The sequence below is a fragment of the Anarrhichthys ocellatus genome, unplaced genomic scaffold (assembly GCF_004355925.1).
Source record: "Anarrhichthys ocellatus isolate YVR2014 unplaced genomic scaffold, GSC_Weel_1.0 scaffold46, whole genome shotgun sequence".
Classification (NCBI taxonomy): domain Eukaryota; kingdom Metazoa; phylum Chordata; class Actinopteri; order Perciformes; family Anarhichadidae; genus Anarrhichthys; species Anarrhichthys ocellatus.
In genome coordinates, this window is record NW_022280076.1 from 17084 (window position 1) to 34347 (window position 17264).

Consider the following 17264-nt stretch of genomic DNA (forward strand, 5'->3'; position numbering starts at 1 on the left):
CATTCATTTCACTACAAATACTAAAAAGTCACATTTTTACTTAAGTAATAAACAAAAGTATTGCCACCAGAATTAACTAAATAGAAGTAGTAATATGTTCCTGAGATATGCACAAACACATTGTGCAATGCCTTTTAGTTGAAAATAAATTAAACAAAAATAAAAGTGCCAATAGTAAAATCACTCATGATGCAGAATGGCCCATTTTAGAATAAAGTATATTATAATATAGAGTATAATTTGTGATTCATTAGGATGTTCATTGTTGCAGTTGGTAACGGTGGAACAGATTTTAATTTCTTAATATTTAATTACTTATAACTGCCGGGTGGCTTAATCCATTATCATTTATTAGTTGATTATATTTTGTATATATATATAACATTAATCTACATGGTAGCTAGCTAGTAACTACAGTTATCAAAAGTGTAAAATTGCTTGCTCTAATGCAAGTAAAAGTCCTGCATTCAAAATCTTAAGAGTACAAATGTATCATCATTGAATATATACTTTAAGTATCAAAAGTAAAAGTACTCAATATCAGATTAGATTATTTTATGAGATTATAATTTGTGTTTCATACCCTACACCACATTAATATTTCAAGTTCTGGTCTACTGCTGGGCAACCTAATATATATAATGATATATTATAATGTATGTGTTGAATTATTGTGAAGAAGTATTAAGAAACATAAAAAAGTGCAATTACCTCAAAAATTGTGGTTAAGTACAGTATTTTGAGTACTTTACATGTTATCCGTAGCTCTTGATGCAGTACTTTATTTTAGAATTGCAGTATTCTGACATGGTAGTATTGCAAAAAAACAATTTTGCTGCATTTTTCATCGCAGTTTTGCATGTTCAATGGCCACCCTCTTTTATTTTGAAGGCTGCGTGCCGGACATCCTTGTTTATCTGCTGCCCTGTCGTTGGCTGGAACTGCTGCACAACCTGTTTGTTGATCGCTTATGTGGCTTATTAACACCCCGACTTTATTATAAGCCGGGTGGATTTCTCAGGGGGATTTAAGTTGCTGTCGCCAAGAAGAGATAGCTAGCAGTCTGACAGCAGACACCTACTACACAACGAGTATGTCCTAAAGCTTTTATTTTGGCGACTGAATTAAAATTGAGAATAGGCTTCTTTTTTTTTTTCAAATGTAGCATGCTAGCTGTTAGCTGCGTCGCGCACAGAGTACACACAGACGTTTTGTTCTGCTCTTGCAACAGCCTCTGCATGACAAACGATCACAAGTGTTGAAGTATAGATAGGTCGCAACAAAAACACACACACAGCGGTTGTTTTGTTGAGGAACGTGTGAGGAATAATCACTTGGTTGGCTATCCTCAGCCCCCGGGGCTAAACCCCCGGTCTGCCGACCGAATTGATGGCCGGAAATCCGAGGAGGGGCGCCGGGCTCATCGGCTTGATGAAGGACGCCTTTCAGCCGCACCAGCAGCCTCTGCAGCCGCACCAACCTGCAGTGGTCGATAAGAAAATGGTGGAGAAATGCTGGAAACTCATGGATAAGGTACTGACACTGTTTGGGTACCAAGAAAAAAAAAAACACAAAACAGGGAACTGAAAGCGAGTCACTTGACTTTTGTCAGTTATCAGTAACGTTAGTTAGCTTAGATCAGAAAAACATCCACTCCTAGCTTCCCTCTTTTATTATCATCATGGGCAAACAACTGTATTCTTATGAACTGGTTATAAACAGACATGTATCCAAAACCTATTGTGCAACAAATTTTCATACTCGATAATCAGTGATTAGAGATCCATATCGGGAAGTATTTTAGCATTTAGTTGTGGGACTGTCTACATGGTCTCTATGACCATATCAAACCCTCAAAAGGGTCCCAGATGCATTATCTAATTGGGGTAATTTATAGTGCATGAGGTCACAGTGATGCTAATCTGTTGATGACTTTGTGGACACACTTCATGGGTCTCTGCATTACGTTTGGCATTAGATTAAAAAGAGGTGTGTGTTAGTTAGTTTCGCATCACCGACTGTCACTCCTGCTCATCTTCTCCACAATCTTAACTGAGCCAGTCAGGAGAGAAGAAAGCAGAGAGGGATGAAGAGACGAGATATTAGTTCAGAGGGGGCCAGAGACAGAAGAGAGACAGATATCAGATAAGACAAGAGTACAATACACAGTTTGCACTGTGCTGTCTCATTTACTCGACAGTATGATGGGTCTTTGGGTCACATGGCACTGATTGATCCGTTCTGCTGTTGGTTTTAAAACTTTGTTTTTTTTAAACTTCCAGTCATATGCTTCCACTTAAGACTGGGGATAATACAGTAATGCAGTAGTGTGTATTGTAAGAAAATGAGTTGGATTTCTTTGTGATTTTTGCATACATTTTCTGAGTATTTGCATATTGATTTTTGAATTATTCTTATCTTGCTATTTCAACCACATCTCCCAACTCTGTTCCCTCAGAAGTAAACAATAGATTTAACGAATTGTCGTGTTGCAAAGCAAACATTAACACACACACACACACACACACACACACACAGAGCCTTCCTGCCGTTTCTCTCAGTTTATATATTAACACCTACTGTACACTGCGCTGTGTTCCTTCCTCTTTCTTACTGCCCGAGCCAAAAGTAAAATGCCTCCACAAATCTTTTTAAAAGAAACCGCTGGATTGAGAGCCAAGTCGCTGTTCAGTGTGAAAGCCCCCGATGTGATGTTTGCAGAACTTTCACTTTGATAACTTCAGATATTTCGACGTGTAAGGACATGATCTTGTAATAGTATAGACAGCAGGCATGATTCCAACAAGCAAAAACACTTTGTCTCCACATGAGCACATAGACGTGACCTATTGTGAGCCCGTCTTCTACTACCGTGTGTGCTATCCAGGTGGTGCGTTTGTGCCAGAACCCCAAGGTGGCGTTGAAGAACAGCCCCCCCTACATCCTGGACCTGCTGCCGGACACCTACCAGCACCTACGCACCATTCTGTCCCGATACGAGGGCAAAATGGAGATTCTCGGGGAGAACGATTATTTTCGCGTGGTCATGGAGAACTTGACCAACAAGACCAAGCAGACCATGAGCCTTTTTAAAGAGGCCAAGGAGAGGATGTATGAGGAGAACTCCCAGCCCAGGTTGGCTTATATATCCTGATGAAATGTCACGTGATGAAGTGTGTTTGGGTAATTGACGGGTGTTGCATTTCAGGCTTATCATCGTTTAAATTAGTTCCGTATCCATAAAACGAGCCCTGAAGATCACGATGGTATAAAACTGCCCCAACTAGCAGAACTTCTGCTGACTGATGCTACCTCTATCTAATCTAAAAAGTTAATTCATTACATATTACACGGCTGCACAGTAAAAAATTGCACGTAGTATTTCCTGATTTAGAATAGGAAGTTTCATGCTAATGCTTTCGTCTGCAGTATTCATACAAGGAAGAAGCAAACTTTTTCCAGTGAGCCCTCTTGTCTGTTACGGTGTTGTTCCCTCACGACTTTGAAAAACATATGAAAGTAATTCATTTAGATTGCAGTGGCCTCATTTGGTAAGCAGCCATTAATCTTCTCGGATGATAGGATCATGTAAGAACTTTCTCCACACTCCATTTTTAGACTTTCCATCACTGTGATGAAATCCAACTTATGTCATTTTGGCAGAAGCACAGCAGCCACGTGATCTGAAGTAAAAAATAAAAAAAAAAAAATAAATAAAAAAAGAAAAAAAAAAAATCACCCAAATGAAGCATGAAGATCTGATTAAACTGTCGCAATCAGATCCACTTCCCGTTTCTCAGAAAGTCATCACTAAGCGAAAGTTCATCCTTCCTCTGACGCACTCAGATTTGTTGATTAAGCATTTCCTCATCGATGCTCTGCATCAACAACTATTGTGACGGTTAGCAAAAGTATCGGTCACGGGGATTTACCAAGTACAGTCCTGTCTCAAAGGACTTACTTCCTGTCCTCCCCCTCAACAGGTGTGAGCGCTCACGCTACTCCATCCTCTAAAGAGTGGGTGCCCTTTAGCTGAAAAATAGTGGCTCATTACAGAAATAGCCGTTTGTTTATGAACCATAAAGATACATTTTTTTAAAAGTTTGTTTTACAAAAGGGCTAGGTTTGAACGTTACACCCATTTTAAAAGTAGAAAAAGTGGAATATTTTGCAGCGTATTAAAGATTTTAAGCTTGCATACCCTAATAAAGCTGAACATTTCAAAGTTTCACTGACATCTTTGTACGCGGAATTATGGGAAAGTTCCTTGTCACTAGAAAGCGTTCAGCGGGAGTGGAAAGAATAATAAAGCCTGTAAATACATGTGTGATTTGCCTTGTTTACTAATAGATAAGCACATTCATACATGGTTGTTGAATGGCTGTAATCTTTCCATCTTGTTATATGAATTTGGACAAATATTAGAACTTAGTCGGATAATATCCCTGACTAACTTGTATCTGCTTTTTTTGTTGGTACTCAGGCGAAACCTCACCAAGCTGTCTCTGATCTTCAGTCACATGCTTGCCGAGCTAAAAGCCATCTTCCCCAATGGCTTATTTCAGGGAGACAACTTCAGGATCACCAAAGCTGATGCTGCAGAATTTTGGAGACGGTCATTTGGGGACAAGTGAGTTTTTACTTTAGGTTGAAAAAAAGCGATGATAAATGTTAGATTCCTACAAACCCTTTAACTTTCTGCCCCCCCTCCCCTCCCGTGTACTGCAGGACCATAGTGCCGTGGAGGACGTTTCGTCAGGCTCTCCACGAGTTTCACCCAATCAGCTCGGGCTTGGAGGCCATGGCTCTCAAGTCCACCATCGACCTCACGTGCAACGACTACATCTCCGTCTTTGAGTTCGACATCTTCACCAGGCTCTTCCAGGTACGACTCGTGACAACAAGAGCGTTCTGGGGGACGTTACGGTATCGGCAGATCCATGTAGTTATTCAGTGAAGCACTGTCTTGAGTTATGAGTCACGTTTTAGTTTAAAGCTTTAACATTTAGAGGCCTTCACTCAGTTCAGAGGCTGCTGTGCTGCAGAAATTGATTATCTTATCGATCAAGAAAACATCAGCAGTCCTTGATTATTAAAGGTTAATGTCTCCTGTGAGTCTGATCTAAGAGCTCACTCGTGGCCTTAGATGATTATCGATCATTGATCTGGGGGATTGTTCCATTATGGAAATTGCATTAGTGTATTTTTATAGATAAATTATTAAAGGTGGCCGGATAGATCTGACTACATGTGTGTATTCCGTTCCGTTCCGTTATTCTTATAGCGTGCATGACAACATCTAGCCTTATTCTTTCAGCTGCAACTATGAAATCGATTTAAGAACATGATTCAAAGCGCTAAGTGGGCTCTCTTTCACATGGGGCGGTACCAAATAGTTTGACGATAACATTGTCCAAACATCTCCAATAACTTCAATGTGTTTTAAAATCCAGAAGTCAGCATTTATTGAGAAAAGATGGACCCAGTTTATCTTCTCTTTTCCTGGATTCACTTATGTGCGACAGCTTCTTGAGCCGCGTGTCGCTGTGCTGCGTGTTGTAGTCATGCGCTTACAGTGTAATGCATTGCCTTGCGTACTTTGCTTTGGGTACTTTTATGCTGTGGTGGATTATAGGATATAAAAGTAAGCCTTTTTAATTTGCTTCCAAATCTATTTTACACTGCTGGGGGTTCAGCTGAAAGAATAAGGCTACACTTGTCATACCAGCACCATTGAAACAGTTGGAATCTGTATGAATCTTCATGAATTATTTGTGTGTGTGTGTGTGTGTGTGTGTGTTGTAGCCGTGGTCGTCTCTTTTAAGGAACTGGAACAGTCTGGCAGTCACACACCCGGGTTACATGGCCTTCCTAACCTACGACGAGGTCAAGGCTCGACTGCACAGGTTCATCCACAAACCCGGCAGGTGAGACACACACACACACACACAAACCTTTAGAATGACGCGGACCATGCTTCCTCGTGTTTTTAAGATAAGTCTAAAGAGGGATAGGTGAAGAATCAAAGTATAGGTAACCGCGTTAAACATGTTGCTGCAACACGCTTGTTTGAGATTTGTGTCTCCTCTCTCAGCTACATCTTCAGGCTGAGCTGCACCCGGCTGGGCCAGTGGGCTATCGGCTACGTGACAGCTGACGGGAACATCCTGCAGACCATCCCCCATAACAAACCGCTCTTTCAGGCCCTCATTGATGGATACAGAGAGGGATTGTGAGTCCCCCTGCAACACAGTGTCAATGCACCAATTTATACATTTTAGGGTACATTGAGTTATACATGCCTCTAGGGATTAGAGAAAAGATTAGAGATTGCCACAATGACTCCAGAGTAGCTCTTTTAGTCAGCGTATTGAAGGCATGTTATAGTCTTCTATTGTGTTAATATCTTGTTTAAAAACTGTTTTTTTGGATTGCTGAATGCAACTCAAATAACAAAGTAGGGTATCAATGCTAGAGATGATTGAATCTCTCTGATAACCGGGTACAAACAGGGACAGACGGCCAGACTTTGGGTTGAGTCTGGTGCACTATTGATGACTTTACACAATAAGGGTTTAAAGTCATCAACTCCCAGTGCAGCTCTACAGTTTCACTTCACTGTACGATCCACTAGGCCAAAGATCACAACAGTGGATGCTGAAGGGTCTGAAGCTAAAGGCAGAAGTAACATTACAAAAAGTCAGCACATAGAGCTTCAACAATGAGTAAAATAACCTTTTTTCCTTGTAGTCGTTTATTATAGCATGCAAAGAATGCTCCACGGAAAATATATCTTTAAAAAGTATCAAACCTTCCTCCACTGTGGCCATGAAACGCGGCTGTAAAGAAAACGTATATGCCACATATCTTCGACATGTGGCATATCTTCGATATCTTCGACATATCTTCGATATGTGGCAAACAATCATCACTTTACAAAAAAAGTTACTAAATATTTAGGAGTGCAACACAAAATATGAGGTACTGTAGGAGTGTTTGGAAGCCAACATCTAATGTCAGTGAGAGGAACTGCAGTTTAAATGCATTCAAACACCATTCAGCTGAGACAGGGATACTTGATTTTACCGCCCATCAATATTTAAAATGAAAAATAAGGGGAAAGGGATCCTCTCGTAGTGACGAATGCACAGAGAATTATGACTAATCATCATGCGTGTTTGTGTTTGCGGTGGATCTCCAGCTACCTGTTCCCTGATGGTCGCGCACAGAACCCAGACCTAACAGGGCTGTGTGAACCTTCTCCACAGGACCACATCAAAGTTACTCAGGTTCGTTTGTTTATCATCTGTAAACCAGTCACTCAGGACACTACAAGTGCAGTAGTCCCACTGCAAAAGATGCACAAGGCACATCAGTGTCTCCATGTTATGCTGCAATATAGAGCCCAGTAACAATGAATGAGTTAAACACTCTAGGTTGAGAACGGTTTGACGAGTAAGTGTCAACTACCATCTTCAATATGAACAAGTATCAATATGTCTCTTCCCCCTTAATCCCTGCAGGAGCAGTATGAGCTGTACTGTGAGATGGGCTCCACCTTCCAGCTCTGCAAGATCTGTGCAGAGAACGACAAGGATGTGAAGATCGAGCCCTGCAGACACCTGATGTGCACCTCCTGTCTCACTGCGTGGCAGGTGAGGCTATGATATTTTATTACACTGTTTTCTTGCAGCTCTGTAAATCCCGTCAGTCTGAAGGAAAGTCTCTTTCTAACTGCTGTGAACATTTATTTAAACCAAGCTCCGTGTTCGATCCGGTCTTGCTACGATTCTTTTTGGCTCTCTGGCCTTTTTTGATGAACATAAATTCTTCAACAGTGGCACTTATTTACCTCAACTGCAGGGAGAACCAGGCTTAAAAGGGATAGTTCTGGTGTTTTGAAGTGTTGTTCTAAGAGGCGCTTATCCATACTCACTGTATTACCTCCAGTAAATGACACGCCCCCTAGTTCTGAGAAGCAGATAAGAGTCAATGCACAACAGCAAAGCAACGTAGAAAATAAATCGGTGTAAGTGTACGCTATATTTATAATATTTGACGGTTTACTTTGCTATGAGACAGCAGTTTCCAACAGGCAACTGATACCATTGTATCTTCTTCAACAGAAACGCTGTTTTGATGCATATGTATCACCATTAGCTTCCTCATTGCCATTTGTTTTGATGGCTGTTAAGCTAGCGTCAATGAGACTCACCACTTCCTGCACACGTTTCACAATAAAAGCCTTCCAGCTGCTCAAAGGGCATAATCCATTTACATTTAAAACATCTAGAAGTTTGAAGTTTTTCATTCACAATTGCTAAGTAAGTCAAATAAGTAATTGACAATTTATAGGAAGTAATTATTGTAAAATTTGTGTATTAGTAGGACATGATTGTTGCTGTGGAAATTCCCCGACAACTAGGGCTTTGTTGTTTTGTTGCGAGTTATATAAATGTAATTTAAGGTGCCGTCAGAGTTCTGCTAGACTGTCCCAAGTCATCCAAAATGTTCAAAAAGCTAAAATTGAATATATATTTAAAAAAAAAAAAAAAAAAAAAAAAACTTACCAGGCGTAGGATTAGGAATTGGTAATCCGGCTTTAGTTTGATTTCCAGTCCTCTGCTCAGTAGTTTTGGTCCTCAAATCACAGTTACTTGTTCACATCACAGGGACGAGGTGCAACCATTAACGGGAGCTAAATGCTTTTTCCACTCTCGACTGAAGGCTACAGGACTCCTCCGTCTACCTCAGAAAGCATTCTCTTTCTCCTCACCCCAAACAATTCACTTCCCTTTGTTGTCCAGGCCACGCCCCCTTACACCTGTGATTCAGGAGGAAACTGATTACCTGATCAGTGTTAGCTATGTGAGACTATGCATGGCGTGGCAAACAGGTAGAAGCACTGGTGACGAAGGTTACTAATTTGTTAATTCAGAGGGATTCGACATTTTTCAATGTTGAGCTGCTTTAGTCTATCTTGCTGTGGCTCATGGGTAGACTTCAACTTCCCTGTATCTTCCTATGGGTTCTTGCTCAGTTAGAGAGATGCTTAAAGCTGTCATTTGTGTGTGTGTGAGCAAAAGCTAAGGGTGTCATATCTGACAACGGTCTCACTTTTTAAACTTTGCTTCTTGTGTGTCTCAGGAGTCGGAGGGTCAAGGCTGCCCGTTTTGCCGCTGTGAGATCAAAGGTACAGAGCCCATCGTGGTGGACCCGTTCCATCCAAAGGCCAGCGGGGCTTCCTTTGCTGGTTTTCAGGGTTCCAGCAGAGCAGAAGCTGCCTGCAACGACGAGGAAGACGATGATCGCCTGGAGGACCACCTTGTTATGAGCAGGCTGGCCTGCACCAAGGTAAGAGGATCACACACACACACACACGTTATGATCCACAGACATCCAATCAGCAGACGCTCACCGGATTTAGTCTCAGGAATCCATGTGGGCTCATTTTAGTCACTGCTGACTAAGATAAGGTTATAGAACTGTCTTTATTGTATTTGTTTAGATTGTAGCAGTGCAATTTAACTTCTCTAAATGTAGATGTGTGTGCATGTGTGTAGGTAGAGCGCCCGCCCTCTCCAGTGTCTCAGCTGCCTCCAGTGCCCCCCAGGCTGGACCTCCTGCAGCAGAGACCCTCCAGCTCCCACAGCGCACAGACTCAGGGAGCCACAGCCAAGGTAAGTGTGTGTGAGTTTAACAGAGAGACAAAACATCTAATCTACTGCCAGTTGACAACACCGCCGTCGACCCACTACCTCCACTGCAGATGCCGGCCACTCACAGAGACAAGCCTCTACCTCTGCCTCCAGCCCTGAGAGAGCTGCCCCCTCCCCCCCCCTCCGGAGCGCCCCTCACTTGTCGGCCAGGACTCCAGACTCCAGAGGAGGCCGCTGCCCTCCACCCCGGACCAGGCCGCCTGGGCTTCCAACTACATGGTCCCGCGTCCGGCAACCAAGGCCCTGCCAGCCTTGTCCTCCACCCCTCAGAACAACGGAACCAGTGGGGAGGGAAGCAAACCCCAGGCAGCTACGAACGCCGTCTACTGCTTGGCTGCAAGGTACCGAGCTCTGCTGCTGTGAGATGGATATGTAGTTCCTGTCTTAAGTATATTTCCATTTTAAGTCCCACCCTAGGCATGTCGCTGGAAAGATATGTGAGGAAGTTAAGTGAGTCAGATCCTCTTAAATATAAAGCATGATGTGCACCCTGCTGGCATATTACAAGCAAGTTCACCCTGTTTGGACTTTTAAGTACACGATGCTGGAATACAGAAGACATTTACATGAAATAGGAACGATGCAAGTATCACCCACAACTATGCCACACGTCTCTTTCCTACGTTATTGCAAAAGTTATTACCCGTTCAAAATCTCACCACGCTTTGTGTTGTCTGTATTTGATCAGATCTGTGCCAGCGTCGGCGGCGTCGGGTGGGGAGAAGCCGTTGTCTGACTGTGAGGAGAATGAGTACATGAGTCCCACCTCTCTCCCTGCTGCTGGGGCCTCCTGGGTCATAACGGGCTCCTTGGTGCCCCCGCCTCCGGTCCAGGCGAACCACCACAACGACATCAGGTAGACAGGAGAACCAGCGGTGATGCAAATGCTCCCTGGGTCCATTCATTATCCTGATATGATGATATAACAGCACTAACATGCCCATAAGGTTTTGCAGCTCAGTGCAGTTTGGCCTTTTTTTGTCTGATTGTAATTATCCACCTGGCCAAGTATAAATGTTGCCTTAAAGTCTTTTTTGTGCGCAGGTTTAGCCGCAATAAGTAAAACCGGAGTAAATGCTGCAATAATGTATCTGGAGTCTTTTTGTTTTGGTCCACCAGAGGGCTCTGGAGCCTCAGTTTTGTTTGCCCATGGAGGTCCCAGTCCTAAACCCACAAATACCTCCCTCCCACTTATTTGCTGTGTTTCACCTCCTTTGTTTGAATAATTTAAAGGGGATGACGCAATGTGTGACAACAAGGCAGCGATGTAACGCACGCTTGTTGCGTTGATGAAGTGATGAAAGAGTCCTAAAGTACAGGAGAGGAAGAATGAATAGAGAAGCTTCTGAAAAGATAGAACTAGTGAGCTGTATGTTACGGTGCGAGGCTAAAAGTCAAATACATCCCTAATCATATGTGTTCAGACCTGTGATGAATGTTTTATAGACTTAAATGCTTTATTCTGGTCAAGTTGCTCTTAATATTTTTTTGTTTTACTTTTTTTACTGCACATAAAGTGACCACTAGTAGGGTTCCAAATTGTTATTTGATTCTCTCTCCCCTCGTCTCAGCAGCGAGGTGGCCAACAGTGACTCCGAGGAGCCCATAGTCTATGAGTCCATGTGTAACATCCAGGCCCAGGCTGGTTCCTGTGACACGGCACAGGCCTCTGAACTGGGTAACACTCACACCCAGTTATAGCCATTATATGACATTACTTTTGTTCTGGCCGCTCCGTATGTGAGCTGTGTGTTGTAATATTGACTACAGGCGTTTGTTTTTCAGACCAACCTCAACATACAGCTGTGGCTCCCCAGGACAAGGAGGAGGAGATCATTGAGGAGGATATTTACGAGTACGACTGTCCCAGACCGGTCCTCCCTCTCGCCCCCACCAGAAGAACCATGTCGGATATGGGCGGTCCCTCAGCGGCCTTCAGCAGTCTCGGCATCGACAGTGCAGTAGACGCCAGTATGTATTTCTACAAATTGTTTTTCGCTTTTTATCTGCTGTTTTAAGGTAGAATGCCACCAAGTGTCTGGCTGCTGAGGCAAAACATATTTAAATGTTCTTTACGGTTGTTGTTCTGTCTTTTGGATAAAGTTTGTAGCCAGCCATCATTATTACAACCCCCATCATAGTGTGATCCATGCTAACGGGACAAGATGTTGTCGGTATCTGAAGCGTTCTGGTTTCTGTTTGTCATCCGAGTAGTCTTGACCAATCACATTCAAGCAGGCTTTGGTTGAATGTAAAACAACCTGTGTGGAGAACAAAAGAGGCGGGACGCAGTTGCCAAAATGCAACCCCAGAATCCACCGGTTCTAACGATGATAAAATATTTTTTATTTGTTTAAAATGTGATCAATTCGGTCGTACACTTTGCTAATCAGACTGAACAATGTGCAGCGCACGACGGATATTCGCTGACTACACCGGAACCCCAGAAATATGGCGGTAATATAAAACATAAGGCTTATCCGTCTGAGATTGGTATTAGAATAAATCTACAATCGACTGAGGAGTATTATCCATCTGTTTTCACTTCTCTGACCCCCCAAAACCTGGTATTCCCTCAGGTACTTTTCCCCCACTCTTACTGACCGTTGCCTACTCACCTGTGTATTTCTAGGTATGTTTGCAGCAGGAGCCGAACCTGAACGTCCCCCCAAACCTCTCCCACGGCGAGCCAACTCCGACCGGCGGCCTCGGCCTGTAAACCGGGAATTTCCTGCTCCATTGCCGGACCTCCCCGGTCCCTCCTCTGCTTCCTCCTCTCCTCCTCCTCCTCCTGGAAGCCAGACCTTAAACGGGGAGATTGAATGCTTGGTGTCCCAGGGCTACTCCATTCAGGACATCCAGAAAGCCCTGCTGATCGCCCAGAACAACCTGGAGACGGCCAAGAACATCCTGCGAGAGTTTGTCTCCATCGCCACATAGTCGCTGCAGGCACACCCCCCTCTCTATCTCTATCTCTGTCTCGTCTCTGTCTCACTCTGTGCCATTATCATGGATAGCATTTACCAAGCACTTTCCTGCAGGGCCACAAGTACTTTACTCTGAAGAGTGAAGTAAAGTAGCTGCGTTCACGTTATATCAGAAGACATTATCTGCAAGTTGTAGTCTTTGAAAAGACCCAAAGTCATTTCTGCGGCAGGTATTACTTGCTTTTCTAAGTGGAGTTTTGTGTTAAAATGTATTATTTTAATTATCTTGGACTACTGTTATGCCAATGCCAATTGTTTTGACATTGAAGCCCTTAAAATCTCTTGTTTACTCGTAATCGCCACTTGACGATTGAGGTTTTTTTGGCTCCCTTGAACAGAAGTATCCGTTGGTCAGTCCAGTTTGGGTTCACGAAGCAGCTCAGTCGAGTCCGATATGACCTGAACGCAGCATACACGGAGAATGGAAGCCTTTTTAATGTGAGCTCTCTGTAGCCAAGTTCTGACCCCGTTGTACTTCGCTGAGGTCCACTCGTGCTGTGGCATCGTTTCCCCCCCTCAGTCCAGAGTACCTTCTCTCATTACGCTAAGTGTTTGAAGCTACAGTGATCAGTAGAAGGACCCCGCGGATAGTCGCTTCTGACTCGGTTCCCGTTCGGTTTTGGTGCTTTTTACGGGCTTCTTGGCAAATTTTGTGGCGTACGAATATGTAGCGACGCTAGTTCTGTCGGAAAATTTGTGATTAACGCTGTTGTGTGTGTGTGTGTGTGTGTGTGTGTGTGTGTGTGTGTGTGTGTGTGCTCAATGCTGATGAATGTGAATGTTTAGTCGCAGTGCAGTATTGCAGGGCTTCGTTTCGTACGCGTCGCTGTGGCCTCGCTCCGTATTTTGTTTCGATGGTATTTGACCACTTGAACTTGACTCCATATTTCCTCTCAGCTCACGGTTCAATAATGGTTCTATAATGAAATAACAAGATTTAATGTTTAAGTACTCTCATAAATTGTTGTGCTGAGTGTAGTACTAACTGGCTGGATTTTCAGGAGTCTAGTTTGTCATTTAATTCCATGATTGCCTGCCACCGAAGGCTGGTCTATTTACTGTAACGCTTCTGTTTAATCTCATGGTGTCTTACTAACAAGCAAAAGGACTTTAAAGGGATAGTTCAGATAGTTTGAAGTGGGGGGACGTATGAGGTACTTATCCATAATCGATCATTTTGCCCCCAGTTGGGAGAAACAAACGGGAGTAACGGCACAGGAGCAAAGTAATGTACTACTGAGGACGAGCTCAGCAGCTAAACATATTTTAGCCACAATATCAATTATTTCGAGAGTTTTCACTGCTTTACTTGATGTTATATATGCTCTCTTCAGAGCTACTAGACTCCATTGACAAAAACAGTCATTGTCTGTGTTATCTTGCAAAACACAGGAGTTGCTGGTCTACCGCCGCCTCCTTTGGTTAGTTTTTGTGTTATTGTGTGACTTTTGTAAATCCGAAACAACCCTTTAAAACACCAAAGTCACACAATTACACAAACTAACCAACCGAGCGAGGCAGCGGTAGACCACAAACTCGTTTGTTCTGAGAGGTAAGATGAGAGCATAGAGAATGGCTTCAGGTCCCTGTCTCAAAGGGCTGTTGTCTGAAGGTAAAGCGGTGAACATACTCTAAAGATAGCGTACACTTTAACCGGTATAGGTTGTTGTCGGCGGCTAAACATTTTGCCACAGCGGTGCATTGCTTTGCTCCTGTGCCGTTACTCCTATTTGCTCCTCCGTACTGTAGGTAATACAATGAAAACAAGTGCCTCATGCAAACCCACTTCTAAAAATGTGAACTATCCCTTTATCGTGTCCCGTTAGCTTTCCTCTCACATGTTGATGTGATTAAGCTCACATTATGTACAGACAGCTGAGGAATCAGATGATGGAGGGATATACATGGAGCCCTAAAGCAAAAACACAGACGGTGGTCATGAGGACTCAGGCACTCGGTAACACGCCAGGGTAGAATGTAACGAACAGACGCTGAAGCAGACATTATGTAATGTTGGCCGTGTTTGTGGACGAGCATTCACTAATGACACATTATTACAGAAACATTCCAATGATTGGATTTTCCTGCTTATCGTTACCTTACCGACATTAGAGTTTAAAGATCACTGTTGCAATGCCACGGTACAAAGATATTAGATTACATGATTGACAGAAAAATGTACCTGCAATTATTTTTGATATTGTGAAAATATCAAAAGCTCCAGCACCTCAGTTGTAAGGATTTTGTGGTTTTATTTTTGTCTTATGGGATAGTGACTCGATAATTTGGGGGGTTTTGAAGTGTTGATTGGAAAAAAACTAGCACTCTGAAGACACCAACTTGGGCTTTAGGACATTTTAAATGGACATTTTCCACAAATTTAGACCAAAAGATTAATTGATAGTAATTCACATGGTTAACATTATCAAACATCAGTGTTGTCATTGTGTGCATGTCTGCAGGCTCCACCTATTAATAACCAGTCACTGCCAGAAACAAGATAAGAGTCCACTTTCACAATTCAAACACAGACGATATGTCGGAAGCGTTTTGCACAAGTACAGTTTCCTCCTTTTATTTTTCCTCTCCCAAAAATAGATTTTCAGTTGTCACTTCTGATTTCTGCAGTAACACGTTAATGTGCCTTCTGTCAATCGCAACCTGCACATGCCAGCAGCAGACAAACAGTCCCTGTCACTTAAATCTACACCTCTTCTCTTCTTAGTTGGAGCCTTTTATTCCAGACAGTTTGTCTCATTTATTCACATTCAATCACAGAATATAAAGAGTTTGGAGATATCCACAATGGATAATCTGAGCTCTATCAATACAGAAATGTATATCCGAGAGTTCATGAATACAATAGTTATGGATTTGGAACCAAGATATCTACTAAGTTGAACATCTTACAGCTGAAAAATAAACCTTTAATGTTCCCTGGTGGACAAGCTATGTAATGGCGAAACGGTCGTGCGCTGCATTCATAGTAAAAAACTAAATAAAGCGCATCTCTTGCTTTGTATGACTTAAGTTTCTTGCAATTATGAGGTACTATTTACAAGTTCTAATGTATTCTATGCTATAATAACAAACTGCCATTTATTTATTTTTACTTAATGAATGCAATGTGCAACCGTACTTCAGTTTCTGTACTGCAGACTTGAAAGTTGATACCAAGGGTGGGCGGATACCGATACAAAGTCTTGTTTTGAGTAACAATACTCGCATCAAAAGTTCATTCCAAAAGATCCATCATATTTTCACATGAACACTTTTCTTCGTGCTGCGATATTTGCACCTCTGCTGCTGTTGTGTGCAGCGATAACTTCAGTTTGTATTAAAAACTCTTTCGTTCAAACATGCATGTGATGAAGTCACCAACAGAGAATAGTAAAATGAAATGCCTTGCGTGTTGCACAATTATTTTGCGGTAGTAGCTCATTAATAATGCACATACCTAATAAATCATGACATTTCTCTCTTACATGTTAGCATATTAGCTGCTTTTAACAATAACAAGTGTCTGATTGAAACCAGATATTGTGGGATCTTCCACCTCTAGTTGATACTGGCATATTTGAAAGACTGCAGATTTTCATTTTATACCTAAAATAGGTTTGAAAAATGTCGACATGGCTGTAGAAGCCAGTCTTCAGGCTCTTGGAAACAGAAGTATGCTTGATGTGATTAAAGTAGTGAGGAAACATACTGCCCATTGGTGTAAAACAAATGGGCAGTATGTAAAATTAGCAAAAACTGTACATTGATTTGGTTTGGTGAATCCGAGACTTCGGTCTCGTTGATTCCACGGAAATCGTGCAGCTTTAATATTTTTGCCCCAAACCAAAAGCATCTCAAAAGCAGCATGCTGCCCCCTCGGCTCGCGTTGATCTACAGAGAATGTGTCGCTTTGTGTTCACTCGATCTAACGGGGACTAACTCCTGACCATGAAAGTGCCGCTGTGAGGATACACTTCTGTTGAATCACTGTCTCACACGCACTTTCCCTCCGAGTCACTGGTCAACAGTGATGTGTGATGTCATCATGGTAACTAACATTTTCAACAAGAACTTGCCGACTAAAAAGTTGTCTTCATTTGTTTCCTTTGTAAATATGATTTTATTTATTGTCTTTTTAATATCCTCAGCATTTGTTGTGTTGCCATGTTTTCATGCCTAAGCCATTAAGATTTTTAATTAAACAGTATTTTCTTTAACATCTGATGTGTGTGGTTTGTCCATAATCACTACAGGCTGTTTTAGGTCTCAGAGGAACTCACTGCACAAATTCCTTACAACTAAACACTTAACTGAGAGGTAAACTTATTTGTCTCATAATAAGAGATCAGTTTGTCTGCCAAATTATCTATATTTAAATATTATTAGATGCATGTCTTGGATGCTTAGTTTTCTCAGTTTATTAATTAATCAGGTTAATTTTTAATAGTAAAGCAAGTTGATGGATAACTTTTGTGATCCTCTGGCTTTTCATCCAACGCCAACTTAAGGTCAAAATGTTCATTTGTCCAATACTCTGGTTTATGAGAAAATTCCTGGT

General features: G+C 42.3%; 1 protein-coding gene across 1 annotated transcript; it reads left to right on the forward strand.

Moving 5' to 3' along the window:
* Positions 1-924: 924 nt before the first annotated feature.
* LOC116395303 (E3 ubiquitin-protein ligase CBL-like) lies at positions 925-14168 on the forward strand. The gene is given in 16 exon segments (XM_031869080.1): positions 925-1533; positions 2888-3135; positions 4484-4630; positions 4729-4885; positions 5806-5927; positions 6095-6232; positions 7202-7289; positions 7524-7655; positions 9148-9354; positions 9564-9680; positions 9770-9832; positions 9834-10060; positions 10408-10575; positions 11291-11397; positions 11505-11690; positions 12352-14168. Coding segments are annotated over 16 exon segments (2559 nt in total). The 5' UTR covers positions 925-1389; the 3' UTR covers positions 12660-14168.
* The last annotated feature ends 3096 nt before the right edge of the window (positions 14169-17264 follow it).